The 20,636-nt window shown below is 39.8% G+C and overlaps 1 protein-coding gene across 3 annotated transcripts in view; it reads left to right on the top strand.

The window, feature by feature from the left end:
• Positions 1-20,636, top strand: part of ZNF385B (zinc finger protein 385B) — a 288,440-nt gene that overhangs the window by 242,652 nt on the left and 25,152 nt on the right. For all 3 annotated transcript variants that reach the window (XM_062200794.1, XM_062200783.1, XM_062200803.1), the window contains one exon: positions 9,792-9,954. In XM_062200794.1, coding sequence (XP_062056778.1) covers positions 9,792-9,954 — 163 coding nt within the window. The remainder of the gene's footprint in view (positions 1-9,791; positions 9,955-20,636) is intronic.

Raw genomic sequence — 20,636 nt, 5'->3', positions numbered from 1 at the left:
AAAGATCTCTGTGAGTGAGATCCCAGCAGAAAGAACAGCCCATCAAAGAAGGAGGTACCTTTCTCTGAAGGGAGGAGAGAACTTCCACTTTGATTATGACCTTGTCTAAATAAGATTGGAGTTGGCAAACTCAAGAGGCTTCCATAGCCTTGGCAACCCATGAAAAGAGCCTCAGGTGTTTACTGACACCATAAATAAGAGTGTCAATTATTAAATCAACAGGAGTCACTGTGCACATACTCCCCACGTAGGATCTCTGTCCTTAATGTATTGTGCTATGTTAATTAACAGAATAAGTAGTACTCAAACAGTACTTTATACTTTGTGTTTCTCTGTGGGTGCAAACTGTTGAAATCTCTACTTAGTATATACTAAATTGATCTTCTGTATATAAAGATAATTGAAAATGAATCTTTATTAAGAATGGGATAGGAGAGGGAGTGGAAGATGGGATGGTTGTGGGTGGCAGGGAGGTTAAGGGGGAAAAAAAGCCGCTATAATCCAAAAGTTGTACTTTGGAAATTCATATTTATTAAATATAAGTTAAAAAAATAAAAGTAAAAAAAAAGTCATCGATCTCAAAGTGTCAATTTCACTTGTAGATTACCTGCTAGGTACTGTATTAGTTACTATAAATCAGGGAGAACACACAGTATTTGTCCTTTTGGGACTACGTTACTTCACTAAGTATAATGTTTTCTCGTGGCATCCATTTTGTTACAAAGGTCATGATTTATTTTTTTTTAACTCTCTGTAGTATTCCATGTTGTACATATCCCATAATTTCTTTATCCAGTATTCAGTTGATGGGCATTTGGGGTGATTCCATATCTTAGGTATTATGAATTGAGCTTCAGAAAACTTGGGGGGGCGGTGCAGATACCTCTTTCATATGCTGATTCATTTATCTTGGGTAAATTCCCAGGAGTAGGATGGCTGGGTCATATGGTAGGACTAGATTCAGATTTCTGAGGCATCTCCATACTGTTTTCCACAGTAGCTGTAACAGTTTACATTCCTACCAACAGTGGATTAGGGTACTTTTTTCCCCACAGCCTCACCAGCATTTTTTGTTTGTTGATTTCTGTATGAAAGCCATTCTAATGGGGGTGAGGTGAAACCTCATTGTGGATTTGATTTGCATTTCCCTGATGGCTACTGATCCTGAGTATTTTTTGTGTGTGTGTATGGCCATTTGGATTTCCTCTTTTGAAAAATGTCTGTTTAACTCCTTTGCCCATTTCTTAACAAGGTTGTTTGTTCTGTTGTTGTTGAGTTTCTTGAGCTCTTTGTAGATTCTGGATATTAGTCCTTCATCAGTTACATAGTTTCCCATTCTGTCAGTTGCCTCTTCACTTTTCTGGGTGTTTCCTTTGCAGTGCAAAAGCTTCTCAATTTGATGTAATGTCATTTGTCAATTTTGGCTTTGATTGCCTGTGCCTCTGGGGTCTTTTCCAAGAACTGTATGCCTATGCTTATCTTGCAGGGTTTCCTCAATGATTGCTAATGATTTGATGATATTGGGTCATAGACTTAGGTCTTTGATCCATTTTGAGTAGATTTTTATATAAGGTGTAAGGTCGAGGTGTTGCTTCACACTTCTGCATGTGGAGATCCAGTTTTTCCAGCACCATGTGTTGAAGAGAGTATCCTTGCTCTGGGATTAATTTCAGCTCCTTTGTCAAAGATAAATTGGTTGTAGACGTATAGAACTATTTCTGGAGTTTCTGTTCTGTTCCATTGGTTTATCCATCTTTTTTGTGCCAGTGCCAAGCTGTTTTGATTATAACTGCCCTGTAGGATGTCTTGAAATCGGGTATTATGAAACCTCCAGCTTTATTTTTGCTGTGTGGTTGCTTTAGCTACTCAGGGTCACCAGTGTTTCCAAATGAATTTCAGCATTGTTTTTCTATATCTGAGAAGCGTGTCTTTAATATTTTGATTGGTTTCACAGTGAGTCTGTAAATTCCTTTGTAGATGGACATTTTGATGATACTGATGATATTAATTCTTCCAATCCATGAATATGGATGGTTTTTCCAATTTTATGTCTTCTTCTATTTCTTTCTTTAATGTTTTGTATTTCTCATCATAGATATCTTTGATTTCCTTGGTTAAATTTATTCTAAGGTAATTTTTTGCAGTTATTGTAAATGAGATTGATCTTAGAAGTTCTTTCTCACCATGGCAGTGTATGTATACAAAGGCTATGAATCTTTGTGTGTTGATGTTATATCTTGCCACTTTACTAAACTCTTTTATGAGTTCCATTAGTCTCTTAGTGGACTCTTTTGGATATCTTTTATATAGAATCATGTCATCTTCAAATAGGGATAGTTTGAATTTTCCTTCCTGATTTGTATCCCTTTAACTTCTAGGATTATACTGAATCCCAGTATTAAGAGTATGAGAGTAGGCATCCTTGTCTGGTTCTGGATCTCATGGGAATGCTTCCAACTTTTCACTGTTCAATAGGATGCTGGCCCATGAGTTTGTCATACATTGCCTTGATTATATTGAGGTATGTTCCTTCTGTTCCCAATTTGCTTGAAGTTTTCATCATGAAAGGATGTTGTATTTTATCAAATGCTTTCTCTGCATCTATTGAGATAATCATATGGTTTTTTTCTTCAGTTTGTTGGTGTACTGTATCACATTGATTTGTGAATGTTGAACCATTCCTGCATACCTGGGATAAATCCCACTTGGTCTGGGCGAATCTTTCTGATATGTTGTTGGATCCAAAATGCTAATATTTTGTTGAGAATTTTTGTGTCTATGCTCATCAGTTAAATTGGTCTGTATTTTTATTTCGCTGTTGTATCTTTTTCAAGTATAGGAATTAAGGTGATTCTGGCTTCATAGCAGGAGTTTCTGAGGATTCCTTCCCTTTCAGTTGTTTTGAATAGCTTGAGAAGCATTGGAGTTAGGCCATCCAGTCCTGGCTTTTCTTTGCTGGGAGGGTCTTTATTACTGATTCAATTTTTGTCTTGATTATTGTTCTATTTAGGTTTTCTGTGTCTTCATGTCTCAATTTAGGTTGGTTGTATGTGTCCAAGAATCTATCCATTTCTCTAGGTTTCCTGATATGTTAGCATAAAGCTCTTTGTAGAAATTTCTGTTGATTCTTTTTATTCTTTTTATTTCTGTGGTATCTCTTGTTACATTTCTTTTTTCATGTCTAATTTTATTGATTTGGCTCCTCTCCCTCTTTTTTTTTTTTTTTTTTTTTGGTTAGTTGGGCCAGTGGTGTGTCAATTTTATTTTTTCAAAAAACCAGATTTTTGTTTTGTTGTTCTTTTTTTGGTTTCAATTTTGTTGATTTCTTCTCTAATTTTAATTATTCCTTTTCTCCTAATACTTTTTGGTTTGGTTTGCTGTTATTCTGGATCCTTGAGATGCATTGATAGCTCATTTATTTGGTGCCTTTCCAGTTTCTTGATATAAGCACCAATTGCTATAAACTTTGCTCTTAACACTGCTTTTGCTGTATCCCATAAGTTTGATGTGTTATATGTCATCTTCATTTGTTTCCAGAAATATTTTGATTTTTCTTTATTTTTTTCTTTGACCCATTGTTCATTTAGGAGCATGTTGTTCAGTCTCTGTGTATTTGCGTATGTTCTAGAGATTCCCAAGTTATTGATTTCCAGCTTTATTCCATTTTCATCAGAGAAGATGCATGGTATGATTTTGATTTTTTTGAATTTGCTGAGACTTGCTTTATGTCCTAGTATGTGGTCTGTTCTAGAGTAAGTTCAATGCATGGGTGATAAGAATGTGTAATCTGCTACAGTAGGATGGAAAGTTCTATAGGCTAGCACCGTGGCTCAATAGGCTAATTCTCCACCTGCGGTGCTGGCACCCCAGGTTCTAGTGCCGGTCAGGGTGCCGTATTCTGTCCTGCTTGCCCCTCTTCCAGGCCAGCTCTCTGCTGTGGCCTGGGAGTGCAGTGGAGGATGGCCCAGATCCTTGGGCTCTGCACCCACATGGGAGACCAGGAGAAGCACCTGGCTCCTGGCTTTGGATCAGTGTGGTGCGCTGGCCGCAGTGTGCCGGCCACAGCAGCCATTGGAGGGTGAACCCAATGGTAAAGGAAGACCTTTCTCTCTGTCTCTCTCTCTCTCTCACTGTCTACTCTGCCTGTCAAAAAAAAAAAAAGAAAGAAAGAAGGAAAGTTCTGTAGATATTTGTTAGGTCCATTTTGTCTATAGTGTCAAATAACTCTGTTGTTTTCTTGTTGATTTTTCTGTCTGGTTGATCTGTCCATTGCTGAAAGTCGAGTACTGAAGGCCCCATTACTATTGTATTTGAGTCTATGTCTCCCTTTAGATCCATTAACATTTATTTTATTTTTAAAGATTTATTTATTTACTTATTTGAAAGGCAGAGTTACAGAGATCCAGAGCAGAGAGAGAGAGAAAGAGAGAGAGTGAGAGAGAGAGAGGGCTTCCATCTGCTGGTTCACTCCCCATATGGCTGCAACAGCCAGAGCTGTGCTGATTCGAAGCCAGGAGCCAGGAGCAGCTGGGACTCAAACTGGCACCCATTTGGGATGCAAGCACCACAGGAGGTGCCTTACCCACTATGCCACAGTGCTGGCCCCATTAACATTTTTTAAATAGCCAGGTGCCCTGTAATTAGGTGCATATATGTTTATCATAGTCATATCTACCTGTTGAACTGATCCCTTAATCATTACATAGTACCCTTCTTTGTCTCTTTTAACAGTTTTTGTGTTAAACTCTATTTTATCTGATAATAGGATGGCTACACCAGCTCGCAATATCTTTTTCCATCCTTTCACTTTCAGTCTGCTTGTATCTTTGTTGGTGAGATGTGTTTCTTGTAGGCAGCAAATAGATGGAGTTTGTTTTTTAAACCATTCAATGAGTCTATATCTTTTAACTGGATAGTTGATGCCATTTGCATTCAATGATTCTATAGATAAGTAATGACTTGGCTCTGCCATTTTCCTGTAAATATTCCTATTGTTTACTTTGGATTTCCTTTGTACTATTACTGGGAGATTTTCTGCCTTCACCATCTTTCATAGTGATGACCATATTTCTGTGTTTGTGTGTGTAGCTCATCCGTAAGCATCTTCTGTAAGGCTGGCTGAGTGTTGACAAATTCTTTTAATATCTGTTTGTTATGGAAGGTGTTTATTTCACCTACATTCATAAATGAGAACTTTGCAGGGTACGATATTCTTAGTAGACTTTTTTTCTCCTAAGACTAGGAGTATATCTTGGCATTCTTTTCTTAGGCCATAGGGTTTCTGATGAGAAGTCAGCTGTGAGTCTAATTGGAGATCCTCTGAAATTAATCTGGCATTTCTCTTGTGCACATTTTTGAATGTTTTCTGTATGTTTTACTGTGGAGAGTTTGATTACAATGTGTTGTTGTGAAGATGTTTTCTGGTCATGACTATTAAGAGTTCTGTGTGGCCAGCGCCGTGGCTCACTTGGCTAATCCTCCGCCTGCGGTGCCGGCACCCCGGGTTCTAGTCCCGGTTGGGGCACCGGGTACTAGTCCTGGTTGCTCCTCTTCCAGTCCAGCTCTCTGCTGTGGCCCAGGAGGGCAGAGGAGGATGGCTCAAGTGCTTGGGTCCCTACACCTGCATGGAAGACCTGGAGGAAGTACCCGGCTCCTGGCTTCGGATTGCCACAGCGCTGGCTGTAGTGGCCATTAGGGGAGTGAACCAATGGAAGGAAGACTTTTCTCTCTATCTCTCTCTCACTGTCTGTAACTCTCTCTCTCTGTCTCTCTCTCTCACTGTCTGACTCTGCCTGGGGGGGAAAATGTTATATGTGCTTCCCATACTTGGACATCCCTTTCTTTCTCCAAGTTAGAGAAGTTTTCTCTAATTATTTCACTAAAAAGGCCTTCTAATCCATTCTGTCTTTCCACGCCTTCAGGAGTTCCTAACACCCATAATGTTGGGTTGTTTGATAGTATCCCATAAATCTCCCACACTGTTTTTTAGTTCCCTAATTTTTTTTCTTTTTTATTTGGTCTGACTATAAAGTTTCCAGGGATTTGTCTTCTTATTCGGATATTCTTTCTTCTGGTTTACCAAGTCTGTTTGTTAAGGCTTTCTACTGCATATTTTATTTGATTTATTGAATTCTTCATTTCCAAGATTTCATTTTGATTTCTCTAAAATCTCAATTTCATGGGAGAAATTTTTTTCATGTCATGTACAGATTTCATTGTTTCATGGATTTGCTTCTGATTACTTTTAAGTAATCCTATGATCAATTTTTTGAATTTTTTTTTCTGGCATTTCCTCAGTCTCTTCATGTTCACATTCTAGTGTTGAAGTGTTGTTGTGTTCCTTTGGGAGTTTTATGTTGTCTTCCTTATTCTTGTTTCTTGAATTGCTGCATTTATTTTTAAGCATTTGTGGAGATACTTGTTGGTTTGTTTTTGTTGTTGTTTTTCCCTCTGATGGTTTTTATCTTTGGACTATTCCTCTGTGGCTTAGTGGAGCATCTGCTTTTTCATGACTATCCAGAGGTATGTGGTGTGTGTGGCCCAGAAATCTGTTCAGTGCTCTATGATGAAGGAAGTATCCAAGGTGACACCCAAGATGGGCGTGCAGATTCTCTTTTTTTTTTTTTTTTTTTAAATCAGGGACAGAGGTTTGATCAGCTTTGTTGTATTCTCACACTCACCTTCTCTCCTCCAAGAAGACCAGTGCTCAGGCTCTAGTCCCAGTGTGGCCAGTATTCATCTGTGCTGCCATAGCAACCACACAAAGGATCCATGTAGCCACACCCTGCGCCCTCCCACACAACCACATTGTTTTCACATTCCATCCCAAAACACAAGGCTCCCACAGTTACGAGCACCCAGCCCTCTGTCAATTCTCCTTGCCAGACTCAGGCATCTTCTCTCAGCTGGATGCTGGGCGCATAGACAAAAGCTAGCACAGCTGTTATGTATATCCAAAATGGCACCCACCCTCTCTTGGCTGTTACAGGATACCAGTGCCGGGTGGTTGGGGAGAGAGGAATGTGCCACCTTTTTTCCCTCTAGGTTGACAGGTACACTGTCCCCCCACTGGGCTCCAAGCAGAACTCATGCCAGGCTCTTCCCACAGCTTTATCACTAGTGGCTTGGGCCCTGCAGTCTGGTCTCACCTCACTCTCCAAAGATGGTGCTGAGGCTCTCAGCTGCTGAGTTCCTGAGTTGTGCATGTCCACACCCTCCATGTAGGTCCACGGTGTCCCTCTCTAAAATTTTCAAGTGTACAGTTTCTTCATAATTACCCAACTATCTTAGCTAGATATAATCATTCTTGGTAATAAATAAATGACTTAAAATAATGTTATACTTTTCTTCCCCCATGGAGTTATTTTGTTTTACAACTCAATAATCAGAAAACAACATGAGAAGACCCTGAGCAATGTAAGCATAATCCATAAAAAGGCAATGAAGATCCAAAATGATATTTATGAAAATGAATTCTGTAAGTCAGGGACAATGAGCATGATATAGGCTTCAGTGACTAGGGCTATATACCAGGGACATACAAAAACCAACTCTATCCCTAGATTGCATTGATACCAAATACAATATATTGTTCTCCTAATTATGTTGCATGCCACAAGAAATAACAGCAACATCAAAGACCACTGAAAAACAGATGTGAATCTATCATTAGACTCCCACTCAGATAGGATAGTGAATACTTGAGTAGAATGTTTAACTCACAGTGTGATAGTTGACACTTGTAGCTGTGTCAGTCATAATGTTTTGGCATGAATAACTTCCTCAGCAACATTTATGAGTTCAGCACAAAGTGAGTTTATTTCTCCCAGAGAGCTGAAAGTGTTGCTGCCATTGAAGTCGTGCTCATCACCAGTTGCCCTGCTAGGATGGCAAAGCAACGTGTGCCTGGTGAGCTGGAGGGAAACAAGCCAGAAAGTCAGGAAGGCACACTCCAGCAACACACAGAAGTCTAGCCATGGCACATTATTAGGGGCTTCATCTCTAGTGTTAGCAGTGAAGTAGTTTCGTTTTAAAAAGGGCTGAAGCAGGACTGATAAAAACCAGGATTTCAAGAATCGATATCATTACAACAGTTTTTGATATATTCATTCTCTGTACTCACTCAATGAGAATAATATTCTCACTGCTGTCCTACTGTCTGTCCTGTTGTCCATCATATTCAATCAACAAGCATGTAATAAGTAGCCGTCTTAGGAATCCTCTCCATTTGAAATTTGCATCATCACGGCTTGGACTAAGAATTTCATCTCAGTGGTTTCTTACTGCACAGGTTGGTGCATCTGGGTTCTTTGGCCTTATGTTGAAGATCTTCTGATAAGAGGCCTATGGAAGTCCCTTTTCAGCCATGCCTCCCGCTGCTGTGGCACCCTGGTCTCAATTCTTTCTTAGGCCTCAATCCTCCTTCCAGAAATGTACTTTTCTCTTCCAATTCACATAGATCTCTTCCCTTAAATACAAACCAGAAGTTACTGATCTTAGGAAGTCTTCATCGGAATGCTCTGCTCGGATCCCTTCTCTTCTGTATCTCCTGTAACAGCATGTTTCCCAGTTTTTTCTGACTCTCACATAGGCATGGCCCTGTATTACAATTGTTCCCTCATACATTTATGAAAACTCATTGCCTCCTAAACACAAAATCCTATTCTATCCACTGTGACTTCTACACACACACACAAACCTATCACCCGTGTTCTGCTTCCTGGAGAACCCGAATAGAAAAATGCATAGAATCATTTTTAGATATATAAATGTATGAAGAAAACAGGTATTTTTAGAAGTTACTACGTTAGAAATCCTGTAACAAAAATCCATCTTGTTTAATATTTGTCATCCATTTCATCTTCCTAACTAAGTTAGTAAATCATGTATGTTTTGTTTTGTTTGCCATATGCATGTTATATTTTTTCAGATATATGCAAGATGAATTTGAAGTGTATGTAGTTAGATTCTTTTATTAAGGTGTTCATTAGTGCTAGATGTCAAAAAGCTAAAAAACCTGTTGTTTAGGCATTGGTGAGTTTTCCAAATGTCAGCAAATAAACTAAATGTTTTCTAACTTTGCTATTACTTGTTTTGTCTTTTTTCTTGATTTTTTTCTTCTTTTTGATCTATTATTGAAGTTACATGCTTTGTTTTAAGTGAATTTAACACTAACTGCTTACATTTGAGATCAGAAACAGGAATTGTTTTTTGGCTTCTGTTATCTACTGTTGGAATTGGAGTTATCAAAGTGACACAGTAAGCACACATAGATGTCACCAAAATGTATTGCCGTTTCCAGTCAATAGCACTTGTTAACTTGATGTTTTTGTCATACCAGTTGATCTCAGAGCAGAGCCCAGAAGAAAGTAGACACAAGGCAGATAGGTATTTAGCTGAAAGGGAACATTTGTGGATGGTCATGTCCATCCACATGGACATCCACTCGTGTGTCTACCCACGAGTTTAAAAAGTAACACGGATGAGCAGTAGAAGGAGGGCACTGATGACAAAGCCCACTGTCATCACAATTGTGTCCATCCTTGTTGCCCACTCATCTAACATCTAGGTTGTTAAAGATCATTACTGTCCTCTGTTGCACTGAAGGGTGCAGTATGCTAAAACTTCATAGATGCTGGTCTACTGTTGCATTAAGGGCCAGAAACATCGTCAAGTGCCGAATTGTAAATGTCTGTGGTGCCTATGATTGAATGTATTTTTTTCCTGCATGATCATCCATTGTGGTGTTTCTAGGTAGCAAAAAAATGAGCCTGATTTGTTCTCCTTTGTAGAGCCAGGCCGAGGCCCACTACAAAGGAAGTAAACATGCCAAGAAGGTCAAAGCACTAGAGGCAACGAAAAATAAACCCAAAATGGTTTCTTCCAAGGACAGCGCAAAGGCTAACCCCAGCTGCTCCATCACTCCAATCACAGGCAACAGCTCTGACAAATCAGGTCAATGACACTTTTGTTCTTTGCATTCCTTGTGCTCACCCTTCTCCCCTGCCCCAACCCTTCTCCTCTCCCCTTAGTTGTTGCATGTTACTCTCCATGGTTTATTTTTGTAATATTAATATACAGCCTTCACAAGAAGGATTGTGTGTTTGCATGGAATCTAAGCATTTGATATGTTGCCATTTCATGTTGTTATATACATTTAAATATATATATGTGTATAAGAAATATATATATATAAGTATATATGCATGAAAGTAAGTAGAGGCTACTTGGTAACAGCGTATTTAGACTTTTGTCAAGAAACCTTTCTAAAATACTGAGCTAATTATATTACTTTCTACATGTTTATATTTGTTTTTTACCATAGACTTTTTCAGTGAAGGAATTCTTAAACTTATAAGTATTTTATATTCTTACCCCAGTAAAGGTGAGTTGAGGGGGGAAGATTGAGGTTTTCTGAGAGAGCGGCATTACTCAATGAATCTGAAAATGTGTTAAATAATAAAATATTTTGACTTTTTAATAATTTCATAGAGTTCCCCTCAGAGTGACAAATGAGCCCATAGATTTTAAGGCAACCTTTATAAAGTTATGAATTGATTAATGGAAGAACTTTATATATAATTGGATATGAGCTGCTGGTGAAAGTACATCAAGAAAAGTCTGTATTTCATAGTCCCAGTGAGTCAGCAATATTTCTGAGTTGGTTCATTCAGTAGAAAGAGAAAAAAGTCTTTTTTTTAAATCCTGGAGACCATGAACTTGGATGTTTAATAGAACATTCTCACCCCTACCCCACGTACACCAGTGGCTAATTGAGCTACAGTGCCCTTTAAAGGAGGCAGAAACAAGAAGTCTCTTTCCCTTAAATGACTCTGTCTTTAGGGACCTCCTCTTTGCAGAAAACACTCACACATACTTCTCACCCTCTTCTGCTCTTTAAATCATTGTAGAATTTGAGGAGAAGGCTTAAGAATATTTCCTCTGGCTTTCCAGGGCCTTTGGAGAAGAGGAAATCCATCATTACTATGAGAAGTTTCAGAAAACCTATTCAGATGAACAGACTACTTAAGAAGGGTCCTTGGGGCCAGCGCTGTGGCTAATCCTCTGCCTGTGGCACTGGCACCCTGGGTTCTAGTCCCGGTCGGGGCACCGGATTCTGTCCCGGTTGCTCCTCTTCCAGTTCAGCTCTCTGCTGTGGCCCGGGAAGGCAGTGGAGGATGGTTCAAGTGCTGGGCCCTGCACCTGCATGGGAGACCAGGAGGAAGCACCTGGCTCCTGGCTTCGGATCGGCGTAATGCCGGCCCTAGCAGCCATTAGGGGGATGAACCAATGGAAAGGAAGACCTTTCTCTCTGTCTCTCTCTGTCTCTCTCTCTCTCTCTGTCTAACTCTGCCTGTCAAAATAAATAAATAAATTAATTAATTAATTAAAAAAAGATGGGTCCTCAGTTGGGCCACATAAGTCTGGTTTGCAAAAGTCAACCCAAACTTGGTAATAAAAGCTTCTTCTTCCTTATGGCATAGATGCACTAAACTCCTGTTATCTGATGAAGAGATAACAAATACTAGATTATTATTGGTACTTCTCCCCTCCTATAGAAAAAAATCTTTTTACATATGTGACAAATCTTATACCTGTATCTGTCAGATGTTGACATTAAAAATCATCCCCCTTTGCAAAATTACAAACCATGGTGAGGGACACGTTGGGGCAGCTTTTTGCTGGAGGTTACCTGGTGGTTGGAAAACAGGATCATCATCTCCTGACTTCCTGCCAGGTTTCATGTTTCACAAGATTGTGTTGCTTCTGTAAAACAATACTCTGCCACAGATCTTATCAGCTGCATTATAGGGAAAATGATAAAATAATAATGGAGGTTACTGTTAGTCCATTTTTTCTAGTGATTTTGTGACGTGAGCTGACAGAAAAGTTGGTAGGTACTAGAAACTTCCAACATTGCTACTGAACGTCCTCAATGCTCCACATAAGTTATATTAATCTTGGGAGTTGGGTTGGTTCTAGGGAAAGTAGTAAAAGCAATGAGTAGGGAAAAAGTGTCAAAAGTGGAATTAGAGAAGGATGAGTAAGTGAAAAAAAAAAAAAAAAATGAAGTAACTGAAGACCATGAAAGGAAAAAGGAAAGGTGAGGAAAGAGGAAAATAAAGTAGGGAAAAAAGTCAAAGATTAGAGGCTAGAACCAGAGAAAGAAAAATATGGAAGTAGAAAACCCAAATCAAAGGGCTGGCTTACACTCACAGCATGCCTTATCTCCACAAGGTGCCCCCTGAGTATCCATTGAAAGAAAATTTAACAATTCATGGTTCTTCCAACATTTGAATGCTAACTGAAACTCAGTGAAACAATAGAGATTTCCAGAGCAACTATGTTTGCCTGTGAGCAGTTGGGACACTCCAGGATCAAGTACAGCAGTGTAATAGCAAGGAATATAAAATAAGAACCAGAAGAACCCTGAGGGATGAGTGTGAGAGCAATGATAAACATCACAAGCCAGTATCTCCCAGTATATCCCTTAGTAGTCTTTAATCTGGCATTTACCATTCCCTCTGCCACTTCCCTGCCCACCCACTCTTCATGGCACCTGTGGTCTTAACAGCATTGATATCCGTCACCATGTAACTGTTCATATCTAAGTAATGGGAATCAACTGTATTTTGAGTTTACTTCCTTTTCCATGCTGCCTAACTCAAAAGCTGTGTAAAGTTTTTAACAAAACTCATTACTTGTTTCTCCACGTTTTGTGAAAGTATCAATACTAATAAAACATTTTCTTCTGTTACACCCACAGAAAACACTGAAGTCTAATTTAAGATGGCACTATTTAGAAATAAAATGGGCTGCCGGCACCGCGGCTCACTTGGCTAATCCTCCACCTGCGGCGCTGGCACACCGGGATTCTAGTCCTGGTTGGGGCACCAGTTCTGTCCCGGTTGCCCCTCTTCCAGTGCAGCTCTCTGCTGTGGCCCGGGAAGGCAGTGAAAGATGGCCCAAGTGCTTGGGCCCTGCACCCGCATAGGAGACCAGGAGAAGCACCTGGCTCCTAGCTTCAGATCAGCGCAGTGCGCCAGCCATAGCAGCCATTTAGGGGGTGAACCAAAGGAAAAAAGGAAGACCTTTCTGTCTCTCTCTCTCACTGTCTACTCTGCCTGTCAAAATAAAATAAAATAAAATAAAATAAAATGGGCTATATTTGCTAAATAGATATATGTTCTTTTGTCACCTCCAACTGTCTTATAGAATTGTCAAGTTGGAAAATTAGGAGCTTTGCTAAGATGGGAAATCTGGACTAAGCAATGTAATACATGATGTATTATTAGCTACCTGTTTCTAAATCCTTAAAAAGCTCCTATAGCTTTGTCAGCTGGCTTTCATTTTGTTGAAAACCCATTTTAGAAAAACAAAAGACACAAAAAACAGCTCTTCATAACTGGTCTGGGTAGAATGTAGCAAGGGAGAGAATGGGAAAAGGAATGGTGACTGAGGCAATTGATTGAAATGTTTTATTTCAGACAACGTTGACTATAAGGAGTCAGCCAAAATTTTAAATAACAATCATAGTAGAAATTCACGGTTGATTGGCAAATCTCATGAAATTGCCTAGCATTGGTCTTTTTCTTCTGAATGAAGAGCTCTTGTCAAGTGAGCTTAAATAGTATCTATGTGATTCTTAAATTTTTGAATGAAAAGTGAAAATCTTCCTCACTCAGTGCCTCAGCTGCCAGATTTCAAACCTGCAGGCAGTTATAATATCCAGGGGATTCGCTAGTTCAGGTTTTAACTTCAATAGCTTAGCAACAGACTGCTGTTCAAGGATAGAGAATTTTGAGGGAAGGGACCTATCCTGTTGCAAAGGAAGGGAGCTTCTGGGAGAGCAGCCTCCTGGGATTTGCTGAATATCAGTGACGGTGAGGTGTGATCTCAGAGTGTCTGACAAGGAGCCAAGGAGCGTGGGCTACAGATGACTTCTCAGTGCCCCTCGAGAATACGTATTGTTTACTCTAAGAAGTAATCCACAATCTTCCAAGAGCTAGGAAAGCCTGCTCACATGCTGTTTTGGCAGACTTCTTTCTTTTATGTTGTATTTGAAGATGTGATTTGGCCCCTGTTTCATTTGGAGCTGTGTAATTTACAAAGACATTTTCTATAAAATATAAATATATATATATAAAAATTTTAGGGTATCATGACAAGCTTTCTGTTTTTTTTTTTTTTCTCCCATCTTAGGTCAGTAAACAAAATGAATTTGAACCAAAATAGCAGAAATTCCATTTATTATATGAACTAACTACTGGATTTTCAAAATTAAATATGTTTCATTAAAGTCAATTAGCTAAGAATAGCTGTTTTGTTTATGTTTCAGAAGTTGGGGTGGACCTACATGTGAACTCCAAATAATTGGCTTTATGGTCTCCTAGGATCTGACCCAACTTTTAATGATGCATCAGTGGGAGTTGGTAGCATAGTGGGAGGGAAGAGAAATGTTCTTTGGAAGAATTAGGGTCAAAACACAGCAAGCATTAGGCAGCATCAGGAGGATGGCTAGAACATATTGGCCAGATACTCTTAGATTTCTCCCTGGAGTTCAAGTGTGATAATGCCATATGACAGCACATATCCCTGCAGTAATATTCCCTGTGCATCAGATTGAAGGCTGTTCTGTGACAGCATTTAACAACCAATAAGAAGTTCAAAAGATACGGAGCATTTGAAGAACCTTATTTCTTACTAGTAATAAAATACTCTAATAGTCAGCCTAATGATAAAGTATTGGGATAGGCAACCCAATAGTCCATATGTCCAAGCTTTAGCAGTGAAGTTTTTAAAAATTACTTAGATATCAAGATGGGAGAAAACTACATTTCTAGTTTAAAGTGTATAAAGCTATTTCTAGCACATCAGTTCCTATCTAAACAAATGAAAGCATAGGGGGTGATTCCGAATGCCATGGGTATAATTAAGAGCAAAGATGATGGAACCAGCCGGTTCTGATTGAAATATAATAATAGGAACAACTTAAATTTGTTCAATTTTCATTTAACCCTTTCAAAAAGTCTGCTATAGGGAGGACTGAAATTAACATCCATCCTTTAGTCATTCATGTGACCAACTCAACAGATAGTCATTATCTATATGAAATAGTGTAATATATGTATATTTTTTGCCAGATACTAGGGTGCATCAGTGAACAGAAGGACATTTTCTTGCCCTCCAAATGGCTTCTAATCTTATGGTGTTGTATTTGTTTACTATGTTGGATATTAAGGATATAAAGAGAAATAATATATAATCATCATTTTTTTTAAAAAAAGATTTATATATTTTATTCAAAAGGCAGAGTTACAGAGAGAGAGAGAGAGACACAGACTGAGATCTTCCATCTGCTGGTTCACTCTCTAAATGGCTGCAACAGCCAGAGCTGGGCCAATCCAAAGCCAGGAGCCAGGAGCTTCTTCCGGGTCTCCCTCGTAGGTGCAAGGGCCCAGGCACTTGGACTATCCTTTGCTGCTTTCCTAGGCCATTGGCAGGGAGCTAGATCAAATACAAACTGTCACCCACATGGGACACTGGCACCACAGGTATTTACTTAACCTGCTACACCACAGCGCCAGCCCCTATAATCATCACTTTTAAGCTTTTCCCAAATAACAATGACAGATGAAGAACGTGGGTCATGGTAAAATTAAATGGCTTTTATAAGGTTGCACAACTCAAATCCCAGTAGAGTCAGAACAGGAACTCGGAGCCTCGTGTTCCACATTTACTACCCGTATTGCTTGCAAACTTCCCTGACTTGGAAGAGTAAATGCAAATAGCCCAGGATAAAATATCAGAAAACACTAGACAACTTTTTTTTAACAAATCAGGGGTGAGTATTTAGTCTAGTAGTTAAGATGCTAGTAAAGATGTTTGTATCCCACATTGGAGTGCCTGGATTTGATTCCCAGCTCTGGCTCTTGACTCCAACTTCCTGCTGGTGCAGAATCCAGAAGACAGTGGTTATTGTTCAAGTACTTGGGTTCCTGCCACCCATGGGTGAGGCCTTGATTGTATTTCTGGCTTTTGTGAATATTCAGAGAATGAGCCAGCAGATGGGAGGATGTTTCTCTCTCTCTGTCCCTGTTTCTCTGTGTGTGTCTTTTGTTTGTTTGTTTGTTTGTTTGTTTGTTTTTTTTTGACAGGCAAAGTTGATAGAGAGACAGAGAGAAAGGTCTTCCTTTTTGCCGTTGGTTCACCCTCCAATGGCCGCTGTGGCCGGCACATCTCACTGATCCAAAGTCAGGAGCCAGGTACTTCTGGTCTCCCATGCGGGTGCAGGGCCCAAGGACTTGGGCCATCCTCCACTGCCTTCCCAGGCCATAGCAGAGAGCTGGCCTGGAAGAGGGGCAACCGGGATAGAATCCGGCGCCCCAACCGGGACTAGAACCCGGTGTGCCTGTTAAGCCACGGCGCCAGCCAAGTATAATAATTTTTGAAATAAAAGAATGAGTGCATGTGACCATGCTGACTGTTAAATTATTTGCTGACTGTTGTTACCTTTTGGTAGAAACTGAGGCAGGGAAATGATCATTAAAGCTTTGTTTTATGGATAAGCCCTAAGCTCCTGGGCAGTATTTTGTTTGGAGTGTTTAAGTGTAATAGAATAAAGCATTAGAAGTTACAGATCTTTTCAAGAACGTATTTGAATGAAAACACTCCTTGCAGGTAGATGATGAATGACACATGTTCCCAAACCTCTGGCTTGACAGTTGTAGACCTGAAAGTGTATATGGGGATTAACACTGGGATAGGGCTTTGCCAGTGTGGCTCAAGTCTTACCCTGCCTCCAAAGGGGGTATAGTTGGGTTATTTTGAACATACTTTCAGTAGCATTTTGAATCATTCTATCCAAAAGATTTCCACTGGTGACAGAGAGGTGGTTTTATATGCCCCACACCCATGACACGTGGAGACTGTGAGATAACAAGGCATGAGAAGGAGGGAAAGAGAATGGCTCACCTCCAAACAGCTCATTTTCGTTTTCAGCATATTGTGCTTTGTCATGGTGGCAGTTCCTGAGGTGTGAACCCAGAGCAGTTATCAACTTGTAAGTCAGTATTATTTCCTTGGAAAACTTGCTGTGCAGCTTTTTATGGTCACCCTCTTGCCTTCTAAAAGTATATTTTCAACTTTGTCCAAGAGTTTTTCTGCCTGCCAGAGATACTCAATACAAACGGAAACCCTTGCCTCGCCACTTTTATGGGTTCCCCTGTGTGCGCCATAGCTTTTATGTGTTGTTACAAATGGGGCCAAGTTTTCCAAATGACAGCTTCTCGTTTCCGCTGACTGCGGCAGGATTCCATCAATTAGCCAGCAAGGTCTTCTTAATGGTCTCTTCTTCGCCTCTGTCTCTAGCAACAGGACCTTGTGCTGTTGAGAAGAAGAAAGCGATCGTTTTCTGCTTTGGCAGCATCTGTCATTTACAGACAAGCACCATCATAAATTTAGCATACATCTATCTAAATCCAGGAGGCTGAGATTTAATATCCCTCATAAAATAATAGATTAACTATATTTATGACAAACATCTCAAGTCTGAAGTTCTGGGGTACAATCATGTAGAACATAAATGAGTCCCATCTGTCTAAAGAGGCTCATATTTTCATGAAATGTACATATATCATCAGGACTTTCAAAGTCAATTTCAAAAATAGAACTGCCTCCATCTTTGCCCATGCATGTTGAGTTTGACAACAGCATCCTATCAGGCGAGGCTGGGGCGTCTCAAGTAGTTAAGTGTTTGTCATCCTCCAGAAACTAACTTAAGAAACCTTTGCACTTTTTATATTGCTTTGAAATAATTCTGGGAATTATTGTTCATTTCCCCACTTTTGACGTTTGTCTCCTAGTGTTATTCTAAGGAAATTGAATCAAAAGTTGACACAGACTTTTATATTATAAATTATAAATTTACCAAGGATCTGTTAATTTATGAGGGATATTTTATAAGCCATTCTAAAAAGCAGTGTTCCTTTTTAAGGCTTACATCACTATTAAAAACTTTTCTCGTCTCTAGATATATTTGTTTTAACTGGTATTCATTTCTGTTGATTGCATTTACTTATAATCTTTCTGCACTGAAAACACCCAGGAATATAAAGGACTTTAAATGCACATTGAATAGTTTGGTAAATGTATAATCATAAATGCCCTTGAGATCTCAACAAAGGTATTTACTTACATTTTAATGACATTTCACTTATTTGCTTCAGGTGGAGTTGTCTTTCAGTGACATGTTTTTCTGACATGGGTGCATGATCAAATAGAGCTACTCAAATACATGCGCATTCCATGTGCAAGCAGCACCTGTGCCAGGCATTTGGAGAATTCTGGACTCATTTCCGGTGATGTTTAAGTCTCATGTCACACAACATTAGCTTCATAGTATGAAGTTTGGATGTTTTTCATAGCAAAGTTTCCAAAGTGTTTTCCTATTCCCTGACTACTTTCTCTGAGACTCACATTCATTGTTATGAATGCCAGGCATAATATTATGCAGTGGTGGGTTGATGCTCTCATTTCTGTAGTCTGACAACATCCAACAAAGCATTCTGTGACCATGGAAGTGCCCTATAATCTGTGTTGTCCAACATGAGTGTGTCTCAACACATGTGGCTTGTCAGCACTTGCAGTGTCATATGTGTTATTGAAGAACTGAATATTTCACTTAATTGTACTGAATTTTAGTATCTGCACATGCTCAGCGGCTACTTTATTATACAGCACACACCTAGACTGCGGTACTCTTTGCTCCTATAACTAGCTGTGACTCTGGGGAAGTTATTAAATCCGTTGAGCCTCTCTTATCTGTAAAAGTAGAAATAATACTCTCCCTACATCACAGATGTGTTATATGAATTAAATGAAATGGTTGTGAAGGAAGTTTGGAAAATGGACGTTATAAGAGAAATGCTTGACATTGGTGCTCTTGTACTTTTCTTGTTTATGATTTGGTACTCCTGTGGTGCCTTCTTTAAGCCATCTCCTGAGGCTGCTGTCATAAGCAATGAAGGCTGCCCTTCACAGTCGTCAGTGTTCTTCTTCTCCCATTTGCTGCGGCTACAATGCTGTAGTCTGGAAAAGCAGACGCAAGCTGGTTAGACTTACATGTAAAATATCATTTTAACAGCATGGGATAGTTAACTTTGGATTAAGGGATATCAAGAAAACTCTAATGCATTATTTTGGGTGTGTCTCTGGGGTATTTCCAGAGGAGACTGGAGTGGGAGTCTGCTCACTCAGTAGGGAAGTTTGGCCTTCAGTGCAGATGGGCATCATCTGATCTACTGGGGGACCCAGAGAGAACAGAAAAGGAGACAAAAAGGTTTGCTCTCGCTCTCTCCTGGAGGTAGGATGGTTGCTTCCTTCTGCATTTGCACATCAGATTCCACTCTGTGGCCTTTAGAACTCAGGACTTCACTACAGTAGCCCCATGGGCTCTCACACCCTCAGCCTCTGGCTGAGAACTGCACCATCAGCTTCCCAGGTTCTGAGGCTTTTGGTCTTGGACTGAGCCATGCCACTGGCATTGTAGGGTCTTCGGCTTTGAGATGAGCTTACAGGAGATCAGCCTGCATATTGCATGAACCAACTTCATCATCATGAAAGAGAGAGTGTGTGTGTTCTAGTAGGTATTTCACACACACACACACACACACATGTGTATGTGAGAGATCTTCAAGAAGTTAGTGAAAATACATCAGATGAAAAATGTATGCATGGATTCAAGTTTTTTGCACTAAAATTAACTCAATTTTTTTTTAACTTTTATTTAATGAATATAAATTTCCAGTGTACAGCTTATGGATTACAGTGGCTTTCCCCTCCCATAACTTCCCTCCCACCCACAACCCTCCCCTCTCCCGCTCCCTCTCCCCTTCCATTTGCATCAAGATTCATTTTCAATTCTCTTTATATACAGAAGATCAATTTAGTATAAAGGTTTCAACAGTTTGCACCCACATAGACACACAAAGTGAAACATACTGTTTGAGTACTAGTTATAGCATCAAATCAAAATGTACAGCACATTAAGGACAGAGATCCCACATGAGGAGCAAGTGCACAGTGGCTCCTGTTGTTGACCCAACAAGTTGACACTCTAGTTTATGGCACCAGTAACCACCCTAGGCTGTCGTCATGAGTTGCCAAGGCTATGGAAGCCTTCCAAGTTTGCCGACTCTGATCATATTTAGACAAGGTCATAAAAGACAGAGTGAGAATAGTAACCAATGATCCTAAGAGTGGCATTAACCAGGTCTGAACAATTATACAGCATTAAGTGGGGAAGAGGACCATCAGTACACACATGTTGGGAGTAGAGCCATTGGTGGTAGAGTAGAGGTTATGATTACAAAGGAATGAGGCCCAAGTACGCTAGACAGGGTCTAGAACAAAGGACAGAGTCATTCTTAGAGGAGCTAAGAAAGGTGCTGTCTAAGCTACAATGAAGTTTTCTGATTGAGAGGCAAATAGAACCTGATAGAAGGGGCTTGATAATAATCTGGTGGGCTTTAGGCCTTGTAAGTTAAGAGGCCCAGACCTATCTATCTCTTCACATGGGGTATATCCTAAGGGAGGTGTGAACCTCCTAGGGGAAGGCACTCTGTTGACTTTCATTA

Source organism: Lepus europaeus, chromosome 1, assembly GCF_033115175.1.
Source record: "Lepus europaeus isolate LE1 chromosome 1, mLepTim1.pri, whole genome shotgun sequence".
Taxonomy (NCBI): Eukaryota; Metazoa; Chordata; class Mammalia; order Lagomorpha; family Leporidae; genus Lepus; species Lepus europaeus.
This window is presented reverse-complemented; position numbering and strand designations above follow the sequence as displayed.